The following is a 22251-nucleotide window of genomic DNA, read 5'->3' as shown; positions in this document are numbered from 1 at the left end:
ATACCATAGTACCAGCAATATACGCACAACAAATCTCGCTCATGTGCACCCAGCGCTCTAGCGGGGATTAATTTGTTCTACATGCTGCCATAGTAGGAGCAATGCAGGAGCCACCAATCCTGTGCACATGTTACCCAGCACTGTAGCAGGGAATCATTTGGTCTACATGCTGCCATAGCGAGTAATGTATGAGCCACCAATCCTGTGCATGTGCACCCAGCGCTCTAGCAGGGAATCATTTGGTCCACATGCTGCCATAGTACTGGCAATTTAAGCATCGGCAAGCCCACCCATTACATTGCTGCTAGAGCACAGGAGGGGCATGTGTGGCAATAGTGGCATACCCAAAACTCTAGTGGGCAATTCATTTTCCATTCTGCCCCAGTAACATCAAGGCAAGCGTCATATGATTGGTAATGCTTACATTGCCACTACTATAACAACATGTAAACATAATGGGGAAAATGTATCAAAACTGGAGCAGATAAAATCTGGAGCAGATTTGCAGGGCAACCAATCAGCTTCACTCTCTCATTTTCAAAACTTACCTGAGCAAACTGGATATATGCTGATTGGTTGCCATGGGCAAATGCTCAAGTTGTGATAACCCCCCCCCCAATGATTCCCTGCTAGGTGTGCATATGCGGGATTGGCACAGCCAGATCAGAATATGCCCTGAAAGAAGAGCTCCGGTGAATTGAAAACACTAAGGCTAACCCACACTGCAAGGGTTAAGTGCTCGTTCCTCTTCAGCTATGGACCATCCCTCGACGTCCACATATCTAATACAAATCAATGAACATGCATTAGACATTGGGAGGTCAGGGGTTCTTAGACTGAAGCCCAGGGTAGCAGTCTCGCTTTGGCATTCAGAAAATATATAATGTTGGGGGGTTTTACGTCATTTTCAGGCCTAAAATGTGGACTATAACATGGGTGCAAAAATGGAAAAAAGGGCCTCAGTCATGAAGATTGCATGGGTGCGTACGTATTCTACAATTGTCATGTCACATGTATAAGATTTGGTGGAAGTTCCTGTTGAAGACACTTTTATTGTATCTAATAAACACATAGAATTAGGTGGCTCCAGGATACAACACAGAGCCATATTCCCATTCCCGGATATGAGGGCCGTGCTACTGCACTATGATCTCTAGTCCATGTGTGCCACTGCCTGCCCGGGTGATGTATCGAAAGTGCGAACGGCCCGGATAAGTCCCGCCCAACCTCTGCACCGAGCGTTTCCTATACACGAGAGACTTTCCCGTCTCTGCCAATCAGAGTTCTGGGGGCGGGGTTAAAGAGACGCCGCGCTTGTCGTAATAAAACGCGGGGACGTACGGCACGCATTGTTTCAAAGATGGCGACGGCCAATGAGGGTGGTGGTGCTGCCGGTATAAAGAGAACGCACCTCGGTATTCCGGAGGCTGTGTTTGTGGTAAGCACGCTATGTATTGCTTTATATGTCCTGTGTGTGTGCTAGAAGAGCGCCAATGGCAGCTGTAGACATTGCTGGACTGAATGCTGCACGCTGTGTGACTGTCATGGTTACCGAGGCGGCCGTATCCATACAAGGCACCGTCTACTGCTTGCCTGCTCCCCCACCCCCTTCAGTACTGCAGAGTGCCCCTCCTTCCTCCCATCACACATGGCAGGCTATGAATTGCGGGCCTGTATAGCAGGGAGGTGCACATGCTTGTGGTGATGGGTGAAGTGGTGGCCTAGTCCTTCTACCACTGTGGTGGCTGATTTTCTGGTTCCTGGCTATCAGCATTTAGCATATTTAAACCTATCCCAAGATGCAATAATGCAGCACAGTGTTTGTTCATAAATTATTACATTTACTCTTTACATGTAATTGTTGCAGATGGTGGAATGTGCTTTTGGGCAGCAATGAGTATCAGGTGAGCAGAGGGATGAGCTTATCAGTCTTCTGCTGTATCTTCACTGTCCAATCAGCATGCTGGGGCAGAGAAGGGTCACCATTCTGCTCCTTATAGGAGAACTATGGGGTTAAGGCTTTTCCCCATAGTTCTCTGGGTAACGGGAGGACACAAACTAGCGTCCTCCCGTCACCCTAGGCTCAGTATACCGTGAGCTGCTGCTTGTGGTATACTAAGATGCCGCAGCAGAAGCGGATCCCGACAATTATGTCTGGATCCGCCCAGCTGCGTGACTGACAGCTGGCTCTGCCTATCTAGAGGCAGAGCCAGCTGTACCCTCCCCCGTCTGTTGCGCCAGTCAGTGCTGGTGGATCGGAGGGGGGGAATCCAGCCCCTCCCCTGTCACAGCAGAGAGCCTTGACAGGATCGAGAGGTGAGCGAACGCCGGTATGTGTTCGCTCACCTCCCGATCTACTGAGCCGACCTGTCACAGGTCGGCTAGAACTATGAGGTGAGTGAAAAGCACTCACCTCATAGTTCTCCTTTAAATCAGAACTACACCCTCCTATTCCTTACAGCCATGGAAGGTGCCATCTTAGCCTCTATTTGGATTGCAGTTGCTATGGTGCAGCACATGCGATCAGTAATGACACCAGCCATTTGAGGGATTACATTTTTGGTTGAGAGCTCAAATAAGCACACCGGAATCCTTGACAGTTGGCAATCCTTAGGGTCTGTTCACACCATATGCAGTGCGTTACAGCCAGAACGCACTGCATCGCATTGCGGCCGCCTCCCTTTTTTGCTGGGCAGAAGGAGGCGTGGTGTGCCATTGAAGTGAATGGTGCTGTAGCCACGCCCTGCAGTCGCAATGGGATCGCAGGGCACATTGTGCCTGCGGTCCGGTGCGGTCCAAATAGTACTTGCAGCATTTTGAACCCACAGGACCGCAGGCACAATGTGCCATGCGATCCCGTGCGGGTGGCTGCGGCGCCGTTCACTTCAATGGCCTGCCACGCCCCCTTCTGCCAAGCATAAAAAGGGAGCCGACCACGATGCAGTGCGTTCTGGCCGGAACGCACTGCATATGCTGTGAACAGACCCATAAAGAACTACTATGGGGCAAGTGAAGCGGATGTGTGACACTGCATTTGTCAAATGTCGGCTCTATAGCTTGAGAACTGAGCGATCACAAACCACTGATCACGATCCTTTGCTTGCAGAGAATGATGACCAACCCCTCTCCATTCCTCCATCGCTGACTGGAGGGACTGATGGGTGGAGTGGGTGGGCACAGCTGCCTCTACAGAGGCAGAGCCAGCTGTCAATCAGGCAGTAGTGTGGCTCTGCGCTGTCAGCATGTAGCAGGCAATAGCTATAAGTAGCGGTGCACTGAAATGAAAATGTTAAAACTGAAATGAAGCCGAAATAAAAAATGTTAGGCTGAAACAGAAAATGTTTATTTCCTCAATCTTTTTCTGCAGCCCCAGTTATAAATGAACAGAAATCCTCTATACTGAGGAGGGAATTTATTTTATCAAAACTGGAGCAGACAAAATCTGGATCAGCTCTGCATGGCAACCAATCAGCTTCTCCCTTTCATTTTCAAATCTTAACTGAACAAAAGGAAGAGAGAAGCTGATTGGTTGCCATGGACAGCTGCTCCAGTTTTGATCATTCATAACTTGAGGACATTGTGTATTTACTATATCCACAACTATGAATGAATAGGAGGTGATGTAGATCACTTCCCATTCGTTCATTATTGAGTATATAGTAACCATACCATGTCCTCAATTAGTTACAAACAGCGATCACTGAGTGTTTTTGTACCTCACTCTGCTTCCTGACAGCTGTCACAGGAGGCTGAGCGAGTGGGAGCTCAGCCTGCTGTGATGGCGCTGGCTGTCTCTGCCCACACTGCTCTCCTTTGATCTGTGACACGATGCTAAGCACTGCGGGGAGGAGACACGCTGGCCGAGTTTTGGGTCACAGGAGGACACTAGTAAAATCGAATATTGAAATCTGGAATAAACGATAATGGTGCTGAACAAGATACAGTAATATGACTGATGATGCAATCTCTCTGTTTTGGTTCTGTTATAGGAAGATGTGGAATCGTTTATGCAAAAACCTGGAAATGAAACGGCTGATCAAGTGCTTAAGCGATTAGATGAGCAGTATCAAAAGTACAAGTTCATGGAATTAAATCTTTCTCAGAAGAAAAGAAGGTAAGTACTTTCCCCTGTCTGTGGGTTTTTTTTCCCCCTCGGTTATGAAATCTTAAGACTTGTTTTCCTTCTTTTGACAGACTAAAGAGTCAGATCCCAGACATTAAACAGACGTTAGAAATTTTAAAGCATATGCAAAAGAAAAAGGTAATTACTGTTTCTTCAAAGCTGTGTACTTATATTTTATATCTCCCTCTGCACAATATAAAAGAAAGCGGGAATGTGAGGAGGCTGGAGATATAGTATAGAAGAGAGTTCTACGTGTACTGTTGTGAGTACTACTTCTTCCTTCAGATTTTCTCTGGTTTAATTGCTTAAGAAGGAATACTCCTAATGGATCCTACGTGTGTCTAAATGATTAACCCTTTATTGAGCAACTTTGTAACTGTCTACTTTTACTCATCTTTTTAGTTTGATATTTTTCTGTAGTTTTCTACTAATCTATTCCACGGGGGTGTTATCAGAATAAATTGTACACTTAATGTTTCCAGCAAGGGTAAATCAAGTAACCAGTTTACCATCTGGCACTAGGAGTCGGTAGATAAAATATTATTACTGCCAATTGACAGCCTGCACAATGTGATATCCGGTGTGGTAGATGGTCCAATGAATATGATGTCCTATGCGTGCAGGTTATTGCCCTATGCCTCTCTGTTTGTACTGTAAGCCAGCAGACTAAGAAATTGATTTCTGAGAAATGTGCATTTTGTTAGGTAGTGGGCTAGAGATTTGTAAAAGAAAAAAAATGCAAAGCTTCTTTGAGTAGTTAAATATATATTATATTATTATGTTTCTCCAGTCCTAACTAGGATGCAGAAAAAGCAAGGATATAACTTGGGGCGGCCATTCTGTAATGTCAACGTTACTTTTGTTGTCTTTACAAGCATGTATGTCTAGCCAATACCTCCTTACATAGTTTTGGTTGCAGTGAGGGTAGGGATAGATAGATGGAGAATTTCCCTCACTTCCTTTCTGGTGAAAACATTGTTATTGGGACAATAATTACTGAAAATTACTCTGGATTTCAGTAAAACCTGCCAAGAGGTTTAATCCATCCAAAAAATTTGCTAGTGTTGTACTTTTAATGTCTTTCTGCCAATAAAGCTGCAACTTATTTTATTATCTCAGTAGCTCTGTTATCCTGTATTCCAAATTGGCATTATGCTTTCCTGTTCCGGAATATAGAAATAGCTCTATACTAGGTAGTGAAGCTGTTATCAAGATGGCAGCCCCGGAGCCTGTATGTTTGGAAACTTGTCAGCATTGGTCACTCCCACTATTCTAGTATGTCCATATCTGTGCCTAGTTCTGTAGTTATTACACATTTCCTGCCCTGGGTGACAACGCTGCTGCTCCTCCATAGATACAGTACAGTGAGTGAGCATTGTCGCTCTAGGACAGCAGGTGTGTTAAGGATCATCAGATAAAAATTAGACAAAAATAAATCCAGTGCACCCACCACATTCGTGGACTGGTAAGCTGAAAAATATGAAATAATTGTTCATAGATTTAGCTACATTTTTTAATAAAAATGTTCTTTCTTGGCAGGGCACTACGGAGCCAATGGAAACCAGATTTTTATTGGCAGATAATGTATATTGTAAAGCATCGGTGCCACCTACAGACAAAGTCTGCTTGTGGCTTGGGGTAAGTTTAGATCATATACATTTCTACCAAATAAAGAATGTTTTGTGCTTGTTCATTTTAATGTTGTGTTTTTAAAGGGATGTTATAAGAAGGGAGATTTATAAAATGTCGTGTTACATTTAATCAGGGTTATTCACAAAAGGGTGAAGAGTTTGAAGAAGGCCGGAGAAGTGAACAATCTAGGATAACATAGCTGAACTGGAAAGTGAGCTGAATTGGAGAATTTATCCAAATCAGCTATTTTGATCTAGATTGTTCACTTCTCCTCTCTTCTCAACTCTTCACCCTTTTGTGAATAACCCTGTGTATTTTGTAAGCTTTTCTGAGCAGGGCCCTGCTGTTACCTTTATCCTTTACTGAGAACGTTACAGAGCCCCATCTCAAACACAATGGGAAGGTCCCCATTCAGTGTGTGTGTGTGTTGGCCTTTTAACCTGTCTCCAAAAATGAAACCCCCCACCTCAAGGAATGTTTTTGTAACTTTGACTTCTGTTACAGAGAACAGGAAAGTAGATTTCTGGGGATGTTGTAAAAAAATCATGGCTGGTCCTTGATTTCACAATTTTCTCTTTAAAATGCAAAATGGCTTGTGTATGAGTTGTGTTTTTTGTTCCAACAAAGTATTTTCTTAAATAACAAGTAGGGGGGGCCTACAAAATGGGACACATCTTGTATGAGAATAATATAAAAGACAGAGGGGAATTTATCAAAATCTGGAGCAGCTTTGCATGGTGACCAATCAGCTTCCCTGTTTATTTTCCTAGCTTAACTGAACAAACTGAAGAGATAAGCTGATTGGTTGCCATGGGCAACTGCTCCAGAATTTGTCTTTTCCAGTTTTGCTAAATTCCCCCCAAACAGTTTAATCTTTTGTTAAACTTGTATACATTTTGTAACTGAAGGGTGGAAGAGGCTTGGCTGATACCACTTTAGAGGAGTTTTTCATAAAGAGCTTGTTGCAGCTTTACAGATGCTCTCAATACTGTGAAAGGCAGTATAGAAACCCTAAATGAAAACCTTCCCAAACCTGGGCAGTTAAAACTGAGAATATGATGAACAATTGTACAAGCAGATGTTGCCTACAGTGGAATGTGAAAACCATCAGATCCACAGATAGCGGCAGATACCAACTTCCCCTTAATGACCACTTATTATGTTGGGCGGCCTCCTTAACCAAAGGGGGCGGACTTTGCCCAAATTTGAGTCAAGATTTACATCTAGGTTCAGCTGCTTTGTACATCTGGGTCTACTGTCCTGACTTGGGGCTTTCACCATAAGCACACTTGTAACTTGTCCTTGGCCTTGTAGAGTCCTCAACCTCTCTCTGGGCTTCTCATTTCATGTCCCTGCTTTTACAATTGATAGAAAAAACAAACTATTACATGAATTGCAAAACCTTTGCTACTGTAAAACCTATGGGGGTTTATATGCCAGAAGGTGAGGCATGTGACCTGGCTGCTCCCTGTTCACATGCTGAGATTGAAATGCATTCCAGGCATAGAGATTGTATGTTCTCATGCAAAACCAATACTTCACTAGAAATGATGTGACTGCTAGGTGGCAAAGGAGTGTAGCTGATAACAATATGTACATGGGGGATTATTTATGAATTGTGTTGAACCTGGCTCTGACTCCATCGGATAATCTAACAAGTGGATACTAGTAATCTACTTTATGGCTGGAATTTGAAAAAGCATTCACTGGTGGAGTTCTTGAGGGACAAATGTGGAAGTGGTCTGATTTGGTGCATTAAAAGAAATGCATGTATCTTGTACTTATTTTAGGATGTGACCAGAAAATGGTTTAGGGATTTATATTAAATAAGTCTGTGTGAGAATCCTATTAACGTTTCACCCGAAGTACCATTGCCCTTTAACTGTTTGCTCATTTCGTGTAGTGCACCCATGCAGCTTTTAACACTAAAACTAGTGTTAACACTTCAGAATGCATAATAACACGTGTTGATGACCAGTTTCACTTACATTGCATTGTACTCTACAACACATGTAAGCATGAGTTTTTTTTTTTTTTTTATTCCATAGAAAAAGCGTTTGGTGAAAATGGATAAGTATGAGTTGGTGGTTGTGGTTTAGATACTACTTTATACATGGGGTGGAGCACAAATGTCTGTTTAAAGCAGAACACTATGGCAATGAAACCTGCAGAGTAGGAGAAGCCCCGGAGCTCTATTCATGACCTACAGCAGAAAGTAGAATATGCATACCTTTAAAGCAGACCTTTACCCATATCATTAAAATAAAAAACAGCTTTAGACATTTTTAGTAATGACAATCTACAAACAGATACTTCTAGATAATTGCCGGCTTTGTATGCTTTGCATACCTTATTTATCTTTTCTTTCCCAGTCTTCTGACTGGCCATGTTTACTAAGGGCAGATTACTAGCTCTCCTATTACTTCCTGGATTTCTGGCACATATGACTAGGACATGTGACCATGCACATCATTTTAGGGGAAGAAAATGCCTTTCCCTGAGATCTTGTGAGATTACAGCAGAGATTTCCCCGCAATGCTCTGCTGATTACAAGGCAATCCCTGTGTGCATCGCTTTGCCAAACTGAAGTAATTTGCTCTTTTTAAAGCAGGAAGTGAATGCTCTGCGAGTGTAAGTATTTCTAAATCACAGCATTTTACACCTGACATGTCTGTTATTAATAATCATCATACATAGGGGGATGCAATGGTCAAGTTTTAGTGTAAAGGTCCACTTTAGGGACTTGTTCACACCAAGTGTAGACCAAGTGTAGACCAAGTGTAGAGCAGGTGCAGAGCAGTTACAGAACGCATCAAAAATGCATCCAATGGTATTTTGGGCTCTAGTTCACACCAGACCGTTCCGTTCCAGAGCATGTGTAAAAACTGTGGCATGCCCTATTTTTTCCCCCTGCTCTGGAGCGCACAAACGCATGCAAACATGGCAAAACGCACTGCATGTGCAGAAACTCATGCAGATCTGGTCCGCATTTGATGTGAACAAGCCCTAACTCTTGAGCAGGCCTGTTATAAATTCCCTGCTGCCATTATTGTCTGGATTGAAGTGCCAAAACATTTGAAACTACATGTTTAAAAAATAGGTTGGCTCTGACTTCAGAAGCAGAAATCATGTAAACATTGTGTAAGAATCTTTATTACTATGTGTATTGTTTATTTTAATAATTACTCTGCTGTAATATTTTCCTCCAAGGCCAATGTGATGCTTGAGTATGATATTGATGACGCTCAGGCTTTGCTAGAGAAGAATTTGTCAACAGCCACCAGAAATCTTGAGTTCACAGAAGAGGACCTTGACTTTTTGCGGGACCAGTTTACCACAACCGAAGTCAGTATCCTTTTGTGGTATGTTAAATAATTGTGTGTGTGTTTTTATATTGAAATAGTAGCCGTATTTTTGGTAGATAGTCACTGATATTTACTCTTTTTATGTAGGGAATGATGACAAAGTAGAGGCTTTGGTGAACTGGGCCTGTGGGTCTGCTTTCTCCAATATTTTAGACCAGGGGTTAGGCAAACTCCGGCCCTCCAGCTCCTGTAAAACCTACAAATCCCATCATGCACCTGCCTCTGGAAGTCTTGTATGTGGCTGTCAGTCTTGCAGTGCTTCATGGGACTTTTAGTTCCACAGCAGCTGGAGGGCCAGAGTTTGCCTACCCCTGTCCTAAAGTTATTTAAAGCTTCTGATAAAAGCAATCGAAATTTAGCGTCAACTTGCCCTTTCTTTGTCCAAAGTGTACCTGACTCCGAGTCTCTGCTCAGGAGACTCCCTGCAATGAATGTTTCTTGTTCCACTAGAAAAAGATGGTAACCGCATACATTTATAACCAGCCTTTGTAGCAGGGTGCACATTGGAAGGCTTACAACAATACAAAACACACATTTAATTTCTCAACTGCATTAATATGCTCCCACACTTAAGAGTTAGGACCACACTTTACAGAGGTGCCTTGAAGGGGCGGTGTGGCTTCTACATATTTTTGGCCAAAGCTTTGTTTAACTAAAACCTCTACTTTAACACATACTGTTAGACAGGGTGATTTTGTTTTGTTTTGTTGCAGGCTAGCTGGCAGGTGTGCTGGGGACTTTTTGTGTTTTGTATTGTTTCTTGTTCCAGTTGGTATCCAGGAAAACAACAATACGAATTAGCATTACACTCTTTTATAGCAGGAGTTTATGTAGTAGTACCATTCCTGATGGAACAACTGTAGGAATAGAACTACCTACCTGTAAAGTGACAGATACAAAAGGTTAAAGGTGCTCACACCATCTTTGAGTCTTCGGTATTCTCTTGTTCCGTTCTGACATGGGGCACAACAGGAGGAATTTGAGGGTGTCTGAGATGGGCACAGCCTAAAATATTTTTATAATATGGCTTCAGTTCCCTTCTCTGTTTTTCCTTTCCTTGCAGCTTTCAGGGGCAATGAAATGGGGAGGTGGTCAGGAGGTGACCGGCACAGCAAATTACATTTTTGCTCACTATTCGGAATAATGTACAGTTTGAGTACTTTGTTTATAGGGCCAACAATTTACACATTGCTTTACAGAGGACATGCAGTTGAGATTGCTGCAGATGGTGAGTGGTTCTTCAGATCTTCCTTGCTTGAGGGCACAGAAGGTATATATCATATCAGAAGCTTAAAATGCTTAAGGTAATGGCACCATATATCTTGGAACAAAACCAAGCAGGCTTAATACTAACTGGCTAAACAAAATTAGATTTATTTTCAGCTTGGATAAACAGCATGGCTGGATGTATCCTCCCGCTATTGTGTTCTCACAGCGGCTGGCGTGCCCCTATCAGAATGCTCAGTCACTGTTCCCCTGAGAATTTTCCACCTGGGCCCTTAGATTTTCTGACTTGAAGGATGGTGGGCAGGAGGCTGCCTGCAGGGTCACATGCAGAATGAATTTTGGCCAGTTTATTAAGGACCTGCTGAAATTTGATCAGTGGATGGTCCTCTTTAATCTTAGAACAGTAATGCAGATAAGCTGGAACTTTCCCAATTTTTACTCTTCCTGGCAAGAGAATCAAGACTGTAATCTGGTAGGTCGCATGTTTGGAAGGCGGTTAATTATTCTTTCATCATAACATGCTTAAAGAGGAGCTGAACTCTGGAAGCTGTTTACAAAAGAAGGCAGGCAGAGCGCAATGGACAAGTCACCAGTATTACTTGTGGTCCCTGCTGCTGGGGTTTTTTTTCCCCTCCCATCACTGAATTGCACTGTCTGGTTGTGTAGATGGCCATCTTGGTAGAGGTAGAGGTTTGCTTCCTCATGTCAGGCTCCAGCAAGAAAAGCAGTAAACAGCACTGGAATAACCTCACCGTATCTGCTGAGACTAGCAGGCGCAGTCGGCAGTGCCTTAGATATCACACTACAGATATACAGCTATGAGGCTGTAGGCACACTCATAGCAGAAGCTGCACTGTTCTGTTTCAGAAGGAACTTTAGACAGAAGGTACATTTTTAGGGTACTGCTTAGTCACAATGAATGTTCCTAAATTTCCCTGATAAGATACAGGGAGAAAAAAAACCACGATTAAAAAAAATATAAAGATTTGTGTTCATGAGATGCTGTTTTGCAACGGTAAACAGGACCTTGGAGCCATGGGTTGGTTTACCACCACCCTCATTATTTGGTGCATTTCAGGTTTGCAGCAGTGGAGTAATTGCATCAATTGTCCGCTGTCTTTTTTTTTTTTTTTTCTCTCTATAGGTTGGACTCGATGGACTTGTGTCTTTTTTCAACCTGACTAACTATGTAACTAAATATAGTGGAAGTTATTCTGAACAGGAACAATATTTTCATTTAATCTCTACAATCTTGTATAACCACCACCCCCCTCTCCATTGTGTCTTGGGTATTCTGTTATTTATTTTCTAAATGTGAAGAATTAGAGAGGTGGAGTATGTAATCTCTTAAAATGTGCAAAAATAAAATGAATAACAAATGCCTCTAAATATTGGTGAAACGAATGACCTTGGTATTTGTGCACAAAATGTGACATAATAAATGGTAAGTATTTGGAATGTCTTTGCACTGTAATATTTTGTGATACCATTTTGTGCTTCCAGCATTTGGAAATGTCTGTACAAGCAAGTGTACATCTTGAGAACAAATGGCAATAACGTCTAAAATGAACTAATAACACTTGAATTTACCACCTTTTTATTAGCAGCTTCCTTAACACACAATCCAGATATGGCTCGAGTTTATAACTGGGATGTAAAAAGAAGAAACAAGGCAGATGGCACTAAAATCAAAGCATAGTTTTAATTATTTTCAAGTAACAGTTGTTTTAGAGAAGCCCTCGGCAGACATTTGGGATGGGAGTAAAGTCTCCTATATAATTTTGTTTTTTTTTCTTTCCTCTTAACCATTGATCTTGAAGCACGCACCTTTTATTTATTTGTTTAGTCCAATTTCATGCATGCCTCAAGGTATACTGGTTTTCAGTAGAAAAGAGCAGAAGCATCTTCTCTTGCATCCAGCTGATAATTTTAGGATTGGATAAGACCCTGTACATGACCTACTGGAATGTGTCAACCAGCTACTTGTTCTATACATGCCGTGTCTGTATGCTCCAATAAATCCACAAAGGGCTGATGATTTTTTTTTTTTCTTCTAGTCAAAACTTATTGTTACAATTTTGCTGTTGTAAGAAATTTAAGTAGAACACGTATATCTTACAAGGGGCTGAAAATTGGACCCAATCTATTTTGCATCCCCTGGGAGCATTACTTGTAGTATGGTGTTGTGGTCCAATTATTTAGATGTAATGGTCCTGTGACCACGCATATATACCTAGCCAGTGCTTTGTTTGTTCCTGGTACACTTTACACAGATTGTGTGTTTGCAGCATGACAGACACTGTGCTGAGTTTTGCTTCAACCAGTTGCATCCTTAGTAAAATATCAAATCATGTACTGCCAACTTGATGCCTCTGAAGAACTTTAAATCATTTATGAAGGTCTTGGAAGATATGTGGCCTAGATCCAGTTTTCATTTGTTCTCTGAAAACTGCTTTAAGAACAAAACATGGAAAGCTGGTATATTCTAAATCACATTTACAAAGCACTTCTTAGAATAGTTGCACTTTTAAAACACTTTTTTTTTCTCTTTTATTATATCAAGGCAAACTCTGCAAGTTTTACTAGAACAAATTCTCATGTTTGTTGCTCATCTTAAGAGCTGTACAGTCATCAAAGGGGTGCAGCTAGTTCAAACTTCCTTCTGTGCAGAAGTTATATGCAGGCACAATGGTGAGCTCTGCATAATTTGTCAAACTCCTTTTTTATGTCCTCGGGATCTGTTTTAGATGTAAAGGCTCCCCTGCTGCTTCCTGCCAACCATTCTAGAGCTTGTGTAGAAGCACCACATTTACAGTATACAAACAAGAAGGTTTGTATATTTTTTTTAATTTTTTTTTTATTCTTATAGCCATTTGAATAATTTCTGTAGAGGTGACTTGGGGATTCCTGTGCATGCTTTAACAGCCAGTTTGGCGCTAACTAGTGGGCATGCAAACCATGTGCCTGTCTGCAGATCATTTTCAACCAAATAGAAGGAAATGTGAGCGTGTAGGATTGTTAATAATCATGGAAGAGCTCTCAAGGGACCAGGGGGAGGTCAAAATGTATATTTGAGGGAGTCTTGTTTTGTGCACCTCTAACCTGGGACACGTATGTGCATATCAAATTGTAGTAATCTTTTATGTACAAATGAATTCCAGGTCAGTGAGTCACCATATAGAGTAAGACAACCCTGGAACATGGACCATCAAAAAATTTATTTCTACCATGATGATTGCTGACAAATTTCCTTTAAGATATTTTATATGTGCACTTTTTAATGGCTTATTGTTTCATAAAGAGTTTTGTGTTACATAATTTTTTTTTATGAATGCAGTTCTGTTCACAAGCACTGAGATTTCCCCAAGTGTATAGAGCAGGCATGTAGTTTTTTTTTTTTTTTTTTAAATATTGAATTGCATCAAGAACCCACTTGGCAGTAAATGTTGCAGCATATATCTTAGTGTCACAGCATGCCCTATAAGTACTTCATAGTTGGGGAGGAGGGCAGATGTTTACCTTGCAGGCCCTTAGTCATCTTTTATCTTTGCAGACAATCAGACTTCAGGAAAAAAATTCTACATTAGTAAAATATGCTTTCCCTGGTTTTCTTTTTGTTTTTTATTTCCAATATTTGATTAGCTGAGCCAATCATGACATTAAATCATCCCATTAGGGCTTTATGTAGTAACTGGTTATGTATTTTTATTCTGCAATGTCCGCATTGTAAATAAGAAATTATTGACATAAACGTTTCATTTTTTTGTTCTTATTTACATTGATTGCAAACCAACTGATTTAAGATGACTATTCTGTGATTTGTCCTTCCTGCAGCAGTTTTCACACTTGGTGGTGTCAGTTTAAAGTAGCAGAGGCTTATTTAGCAACACTGTAATGATTGTACCAGCTAACCACAAATCGGCATTTGACAGTATAGGTTCAGATTTCCTTCTTTAACCTGTATTTAGTAAATAAAACCTGGAAACTGTCTGCTGTGGCCAGTGTCTCACTTTCTTAGTTTTAATTTTAATTCAGCCATAAGATCTTCCTCTGAAAGTTATCTATAGACTTGTCTTATTATAAACCTCCCTAATGATTGTAAAGTCAGTGTAGCACTATAGATACTTTGGTAAGTTCAGATAGACTGATTACAGTACATCACTCAATAATGTAGAACTTGACTCCCAAAAGAATAGTTTTGTAGAGCGCTGTCAGTAAAACAGAATGTTTATCTCTTCCCTTTGTGCATGTTGTCTTTTGCTGTGCATAGCTTATAGTATGCTGTGGTCACTACAAGAAAATATGACTGTGCACTGGTGTGGTTACTTGTAGTCCAAAGTGGGAGTACAGACAAAGGGCTTTATTTTTATTTTGTTTACATCACAGTAGTGTTTAGGTATTGATAGGGGTACTATAGAGCACATCTAAACCCAAACAGTACTGATAGCACTACAATGCCCACAGATACATTTAGATGTGTTCTGCCCTGAGTCCCAGCTTGTCATGGCAAGCAAGTTTTTGACATCCTAGCAGTGCTGGGCCTGCAGTCCTTAGCATGGTGTTAATCCTGATAGAGGCTGTATATTAATCATTTACCTGGCAGTCTGTAAAGGACACTGTAAGACATGTCGATAAACACTACACATGCCAACATTTTGCTTGACAGTGCACATGTAACCTGGGCCAGTAGTATTGCTCCATATTCATTTTTTTTTTGCATCTTAGAGTTCGGTTTTTCCTCGGTGCCTTCCTTGCTGTCCCTAAAAGCACTTTTAAACAGCAGGATTGCCTAAAACTGCACTCTAGGCAGATATAATATATGCTAGGGATATTCCAATACCACTTTTTCAAGACCAAGTACTTTCCCTCAGGTACTTGCCCATACCAATTACCGACATTTTTTCTAAAACCACACAGACTAATGATTTTAGGACCGTTTCTTTGTGGAAACTAAAAAAATTAAAATAAAATTCCATCTGTTTTCATTCTTAGCTCCTCATCTTCAATCTAGGTTTTGGGATGTCTGCACATCCCGCAACCTAGATTTAAAAGCGGTGGTGCCCCTATGTTTTGAGGGTTGGCTATGTTTGGTCTACATGGTCCCACTTTCTGTGGGAATGTAGCCACTCTGCTTGCGAGATCCACTACAGGATTACGTGTGGACACAGCCTGTTCCCGCCACAAGAAACCTCCCCGTTCATAAAATCCCTGCCCACACAAGTACCAATATGCATGAATGATGTTAGGGGATGCATGCACATTAGGATCCCCAGTACAATGAGTAATGGATGTTATAATTTGAGGAGAGCAGCGCCTGTGACTGTAATATTCTGTAAATGTACTTAAAACAGTGAAGGTGAAAGTACTCTAGCTGCATGAAGGGGAGCGTACAGAGAAAACAAAGGAAAAGCGGTATGTAAAATGAATGTCATTTTTATTTAAAAGCTTTTCTTTAGATTATTGTGTAATTTAAAACATATAACAAAAACTTATAAAATGCAAAAAAAAAAAAATATGTTTAAGTCCCCCGCCCCTACGTGCGAAAATTACAATTGCGCTACACATCACCGCGAGCGTCCGAGTGAGAGCAATAATTCTCGGGCCATCAATCACTGTTTAGCACTAAACTGATGAGGCGTAAAAGCATTTAAAATGTTCCCTATGGGAAATTTGGGGTATTGACTTTTTTTTTTGCGGCTTCACATGTTTGATATCTATTGACCTGGTGTGACCCCGTCTTTCATATTTTACCAAAAAAATTGGGTATTATGTTTCTGTGCACTACATTTTAATTTAGTTTATTTTTTCCTAAAAATACTGGTTTCATAAACATTTGCCCAAAAACCATGTGACGTAAAAAAAATTGCAACTAGCATTTTTTTAAATTCTACAGAGCCTCTGCTTTCAGAACATATATCATTGTTTGCCAAAAATGTATATTTTATCATGTGTGCGCAAATAGTAAGAAAATGCCCTGGACAGCAAGCGGTTAAGATGGGTCATTTAGTGACACTTTACCTGTGGACTGACCACCATACCATCAATCGTTTTTATAACAGTAGGTACAATGGAGAAATGTAACAAAGTGCAGTTACACTTCAGGTGCATTATTTGCTGCATTAGTGAACGGTTTAATTAAATCTCAACTTGAGGTTCAATTCACAACGCTATTCCCGTCGCTAAGACCATGGTCTTCAAGACTGATTGAGAGGATGAATATCTCTACTGGGCTCACTAACGGCAAGAAAAATGTGGCAGTTCAGAATCTTCCCCACTATTGAGGAAAAAAACCTTTTGGTTCTATATATTCTTTTACATGTTTTCCAATGAGAATCTCTGCAACAGCTCGCTCTCATCCTCCCTAGACACCTTGGCTCCCCTCAGTACACACAGACTTAGGCCATGTCCATTACAGTCATGGCAAACAGATGATAGCAGAAATCCTTAAACAGCCACGCTTTTGAGCGAGTGTGGTGTAAATCTAGGTCCCTGCAAGACTTCACCCTGTATAAAGCTGCCCTCCTACAATAGAATTCCTCCTTCTATGCTGCCAAACAGACTTATTTTGTCACTCATCCAGTCCTCGTCAAATCTTTTGTACTTTTAACTCTGTCACCCAACGCCTCCTCCCACTAACTCATTCACTGCAAGACATTGCCATTCATTTCACAAACAAGATAGATGCAATTCAGGATGAGATTTCCATTGTCCACCAATCTAAAGGTGGCCATACACTGTACAACCCTCGCAAGACTTTTGTCTTGCAAGGGTTGTAAAGTAATTAAAAAATGTACGATCTGCCCATCTTGGACAGGCGGATCGTACTTGTGATCTGCTTCCGATGACTGCAATGCTGAACGGGCAGTGTGCCGTGCGCACACCGGCCCGTTCGGCAGTCGTCAAACAAGCAATCGGTGGGTTTTCCAGCCTGCTTGTTCGATGGAAGACGTGCGATCGTACAGTAGAAACGGTCGCACGCCTTCCATACACTGCACGATTATTGTACAGTGTATGGGCACTTTACTCCCATTCACCTCCAAACTTCTAGAATGCCTAATCTACAAACACCTGAGCCACCATCTCAATGATAACCTCTTTGACTCCTTTCAGTCTGGCTTTCGCCCCCAACACTGCTGAAACTGCCCTTCTAAAACTCACTAATGACTTACTGCTAAAAACCTTCCCCCAACGTTTCCATTGAGAATAATAACAACTATCTATCCCTCCTTCCCCCTATGCCAGGTAGCTAGGTGTGATCCTTGACTCAGACCTCACCTTTCTGCCCCAGATCCAATCATTATGCAAATACTGCTGCCTTCACAACATCTTTAAAATAGCTCCTTCCTCACCAATGAAACCACAAAGCCACTCACTGGTTATCTCGCATATTGCAACTCCCTCCTCATTGGCCTACCTTTACACAGGCTATCCCCCCTTCAGTTTATCATGAATGCTGCTGCTAGACTCTTCCACATCACCAACCGTTCAGTGTCTGCAACCCTCCCCCCTTCACTGGCTTTCAATCACCAATAAAATTCAAAATATTAATAGCCACTTATAAAGCCTAAGTTCTAATATAATCACTCTAGAACCCGTGGTTCTCAGCTGGTGGGTCGCAACCCAAAAGTGGATCATAACCCCATGTTCAGTGGGTCGCTGCGTGCCTTCCACTGCACTAAGTGAGGCTCCTCAGCCTCCCCCTAGCACAGCACTGTCAGTACTCGCTCCGAGCAGCCATTCAAAATTTGCCTGTTGCCGAGTGTTGGGGTTTGGTGGCAAGGGAAAATTATAAAGGATGGGGTTGTGTCAAATACATAGATACCAAAAAGGCTCAAAATTGTGGGCCAATGCCTTAAAAACCTTTACAACTTATTAGTTTAGCGTTAACAGTGAATGATGGCCATAGAATCTCAGGTGTGCTCAGTGACAGGTCCTCTTAGCAGACCCCTAATGTCTCCACTTTCTGCTGGAGAGAGAAATCAAAGTCACGGGGTTGATATACAAGAGCAAATAGACTTCACTTTGCAAGGGAAGTTTGTCCTTAGCTCAGAAAATGTGAAATTTTGCTTTGCAAGGAATACCCAATCACATGCAAGGAAACAAGAACAGTATTTTTTGCTTGCACATGATTGGCTGATGGACACACTTTTCTGATAAGGCATAAAAAGATGTGCAAAGTACATGGACAGCCAATTGCATTTATCTTTCACTTATTTTTATTACTTTAATCTGAAATCTATAGGTTTCTATATCAATTGTTCATGAACGTTAGCAGCGATTCACATCATTTACTAAGCTAAGGGGGAACTTCCTGTGCAAAGTCTATCTCCCTTCAGTAAATCCACCCCACAGAGTCCTTAATCGCCTCCTCTGCCAGCCAGCGCAGGAATGATGTTAAATCAGAAAGGCTCTGGAATGAACGCTTTCAGGTTCCGTTACTCAGAAAGAGGTTGGTGAATATGAAAGACGTTTGCCAAACTCACTGCTGTCCATTAGGGAGGAACTTTGGTTTGTTCCGAACCCAGACGTTAGGCATCTGTACCCGCCTAATAAGCTGCAGCCAGGGCATTCCCCACCCCCGCAGCTACAAAGAGGCTGGTGACTTTATTAACCTTATATAGCCACAGGAAAATATTGGGTCAATGTCATTGCTGGCCTCATCTCAAGCAATGTAAACAAAGAAGTGCTTTGCAGGTGAGCACGGAGCGAGCAGGGCCATGGCAGCATGAATGGATGTGATCAGTGGCTTGCTAGGTGCTGATCACATCCATTCATGAGAAAAGGAGGGCACCAGGCACAGTGTGAATGTAGGCTCAGTCACTGAAGCAAACGCAAACTTACAGTCAGGTAAAGTAAACTTAAGATCTACTGACCTGTCATGCTGCAACCAGTACTGTTCAATTGTAACTTTCATTAGTGGCAGTAAAATAATTAAAGCCATTGGAGCAGCATGACAGCTAGGCAATATGTTAGGAAGAGACTAGTGCTATCTGCATTGAACATTATAGAACCTCTTCCGTCATTTTTATTTTACACTCCAAGCTCCTCCTCCTAATTTTGGAGAAGTGGTCTCATCCTTTTCAACACCTTGTAGGTGTGACCAAACGTCTTAAAATTATGTGGTTCGCTGAATCAGTCTACAGATAACTTGTAGAGATTCTTTGGTAAAAAAAAAACAGGAAGTATTTCAAGTAATAATAATAATGGTTAGAACCTACCCTTAAAGCTACAGTATGCCCTTTTTTTCCTGCAGTCCTCAGCCATTGTACATTATATTCTGTCTCTGAAGCCAGAGATTGACAAACATATCCTCCACTCATTGAAGAGCATAAGTCTAAATTGCTTTTCCTGGATACTGTGTATTTCACAACTGTTCTGCTTTGCCTTTTCTTTCTCATGTCAGTCTCCATTCTGCTATGGGCCTGAGTCCAGCTAATGTGCAAGGGATAAGGGGAACCTGCTGTCAAGAAAGATTGCAGGTGTTAATAGTTCAGCGTTTTCAAATAGGTGTGTGTGTGTGCCACAGATGAATATTTCAGTGATTTATAACACCTTTAAATTTGCATAATGAATGATTCCAAACAAACACCCTTAAAGCCAAACTTTAGGTAGATATAAAATGCACAAATGAATGCACCTCTTTAATCTTCATTAATACATCATTAAAGGTATTTGTGAGATTCATGCAGTGTGAGCACCTGAATTAGACCTGGTGCCAACCTCTTGCAGTCTCTGTACAGCAGGGCTTGAGTGATGGGAAGAAGCAGAACAAGGAGCCACTATGTTCTGATAAGCTGAATGCTGATAGGACAAATCATAGTGAGAGGGAAGAGCTAATTACTGCACTGCTTCTGCTTTCACAGGCTTGGGCAGGTCTCAGGCAGTCTGGGTTGAATGATTATACAGTCATGGCCAAAATATTGGCAACCCTGCATTTCTGTCAGATAATGCACCACTTTGCGCAGAAAACTTGCGATTACTTCTTATTTCTGTTGTTTGTTTCGGTATGACACAAAAAAAGTGGAGAAAAAATAGGGACGGTGCCCAAGGCACTGTAGCTAATCTCCCTGAACGTGGGCGAGAGAAAACAATTGATCAAAAGGTGGCTAAAGACCTTCGATCAACTTCCAGATAAATTCAAGCTGACCTTCAGGCACGTGGAACACCTGTGTAAGCTCGCACTATACGTCACCATCTGAATGAAAAGGGGACACTATGGTAGGAGACCCAGGAGGACCCCACTGCTGACACAGAAACATAACAAAAACAGATTGGAGTTTGCCAAAACTTACCTGAGGAAGCCAAAATCCTTTTGGGAGAATGTGCTATGGAAAGACGAAACACAATTACAGCTTTTTGGTAAAGCCCATCATTCTACTGTTTTCAGAAAAAAATGATGCCTTTAAAGAAAAAAAAATCCAGTCCCTACAGTCAAACATGGAGGAGGTTCACTGATGTTTTGGGGTTGCTTTGCTGCTTCAGGCACTGGATGTCTTGACTGTGTGCATGGAATTATGAAATCTGAAGACGAACAAAGAATTCTGGGGTGCAATGTAGGGCCCAGTGTCAGAAAGTTGGGTGTATGTCAGAGGTCATGGGTCTTACAGCAGGACAATGACTTAAAGCACATGTCAAAAAGCACCCAGAAATGGTTTCAGACAAAGCGTTGGAGAGTACTAGACTGGCCAGCAATGAGTCCACATCTGAATCCCATAGAGCACCTGTGGAGAGATCTAAAAACAGCACTTTGGAAAAAGGAATCTGAGAGACCTGGAGCAGTTGGTGAAAGAAGAGTGGTCCAAAAGTCCTGTAGAGGTGCAAGAAACTCATTAATGGTTACAGGAAGCCATTGATTTTAGTTATTTTTTTTCCAAGGGCTGTGCTACCAAATATTAATTGAGGGTGCCAATCATTTTGTCCAGTCCCTTTTTGGAGTTTGCGTGGAATGTGTCAGATTTGGCTTTTTTTTTCCCCTCCACTTTTTTGTCATACCAATACAAACCAAAGAAATAAACATAAGAATGCCTAAACATTTGTAATTGCAACAATTTTCTGCGCAAAGTGGTGACAGAAATGCTGGGGATGCCAATATTTTTGCCCATGACTGTATCCATCAGACTGAGGGCATCTAGTGACGGAAAAGAGGTACTATTGGTGAGAGCTCTGGATTGAAGCTGAATATTGTAGCAAAGGAAGCTCTTTATCTTTTAAAGGGTGTTTTCATTTCTCTTATGTTGGCTGTAGTTCTACGGGACTACAGCCAACATAAGAGAAATGAAAACGCCTCATCTGAGGCTTCTCACACAGCTATTTTCCTTAAATGATATATAAACCCAAAACCCAAAACCAAAAATTGTATACAGTATATTGCAGCTCACCAGTCCACAGATGTAGTGGCCGACCTGAAAAACTGAATGATGCCCTGGATGTGCCCACAGGACATGAGGCTTAAAGCTAAAGACCACCTTAAAAAAACAAAATAAAATGGCCACATAGTCATAGAAAAAAAACATAAGTTGATTACCTGATAACTCTGTTTCCAGGAATCTTCCAGGGCAGCCATCGAGATATAGGCTCCGCCTGCCTGCAACAGGAAACACATCAACCACATTAAATAAATAGACTCCTCCTTCCATCCCAAGTCAGTAACCTCTAGGACCGAAGGCTACCCCATGCACAAAAGTATCCCCTCCTTCATCCAACCTCGGATGCCACCTGGATACACACCAAGGGCGGGAACTGGCTGTCCTGGAAGATTCCTGGAAACAGAGTTATCAGGTAATCAACTCATGTTTTCCCCAGTCATCTTCCAGGACAGCCATCGAGAGGATCAGTGAGGACAAATCTTACCTCCTAGGGTGGGACCACAGCTTGCAGGACTTTCCTGCCAAATGCCTGGTCTTG

General features: G+C 41.7%; 1 protein-coding gene across 1 annotated transcript; it reads left to right on the top strand.

Moving 5' to 3' along the window:
* Positions 1 to 1292: 1292 nt before the first annotated feature.
* VBP1 (VHL binding protein 1) lies at positions 1293 to 12383 on the top strand. The gene is made up of 6 exons (XM_018558661.1): positions 1293 to 1438; positions 3990 to 4114; positions 4195 to 4261; positions 5663 to 5761; positions 8966 to 9104; positions 11976 to 12383. Exons 1-6 carry the CDS (start codon positions 1361 to 1363, stop codon positions 12044 to 12046), a joined length of 579 nt encoding a protein of 192 aa, XP_018414163.1. The 5' UTR covers positions 1293 to 1360; the 3' UTR covers positions 12047 to 12383.
* Positions 12384 to 22251: the final 9868 nt, after the last annotated feature.

The sequence above is a fragment of the Nanorana parkeri genome, unplaced genomic scaffold (assembly GCF_000935625.1).
Source record: "Nanorana parkeri isolate BGI_ZX_2015 unplaced genomic scaffold, ASM93562v1 scaffold352, whole genome shotgun sequence".
Lineage (NCBI taxonomy): Eukaryota > Metazoa > Chordata > Amphibia > Anura > Dicroglossidae > Nanorana > Nanorana parkeri.
The sequence above is the reverse complement of the archived record's forward strand: the minus strand, read 5'-3'. Positions and strand labels throughout refer to the sequence as shown.

Bases quoted from the DNA above. Each gene is read 5' to 3' on its own strand.
- VBP1 (XM_018558661.1), top strand. From the start codon at position 1,361: ATGGCGACGGCCAATGAGGGTGGTGGTGCTGCCGGTATAAAGAGAACG. The intron at 4,262-5,662 runs GTAATTACTGTT...CTTTCTTGGCAG, and splicing joins AGCATATGCAAAAGAAAAAG to GGCACTACGGAGCCAATGGA. The intron at 9,105-11,975 runs GTATCCTTTTGT...CACACAATCCAG, and splicing joins GTTTACCACAACCGAAGTCA to ATATGGCTCGAGTTTATAAC.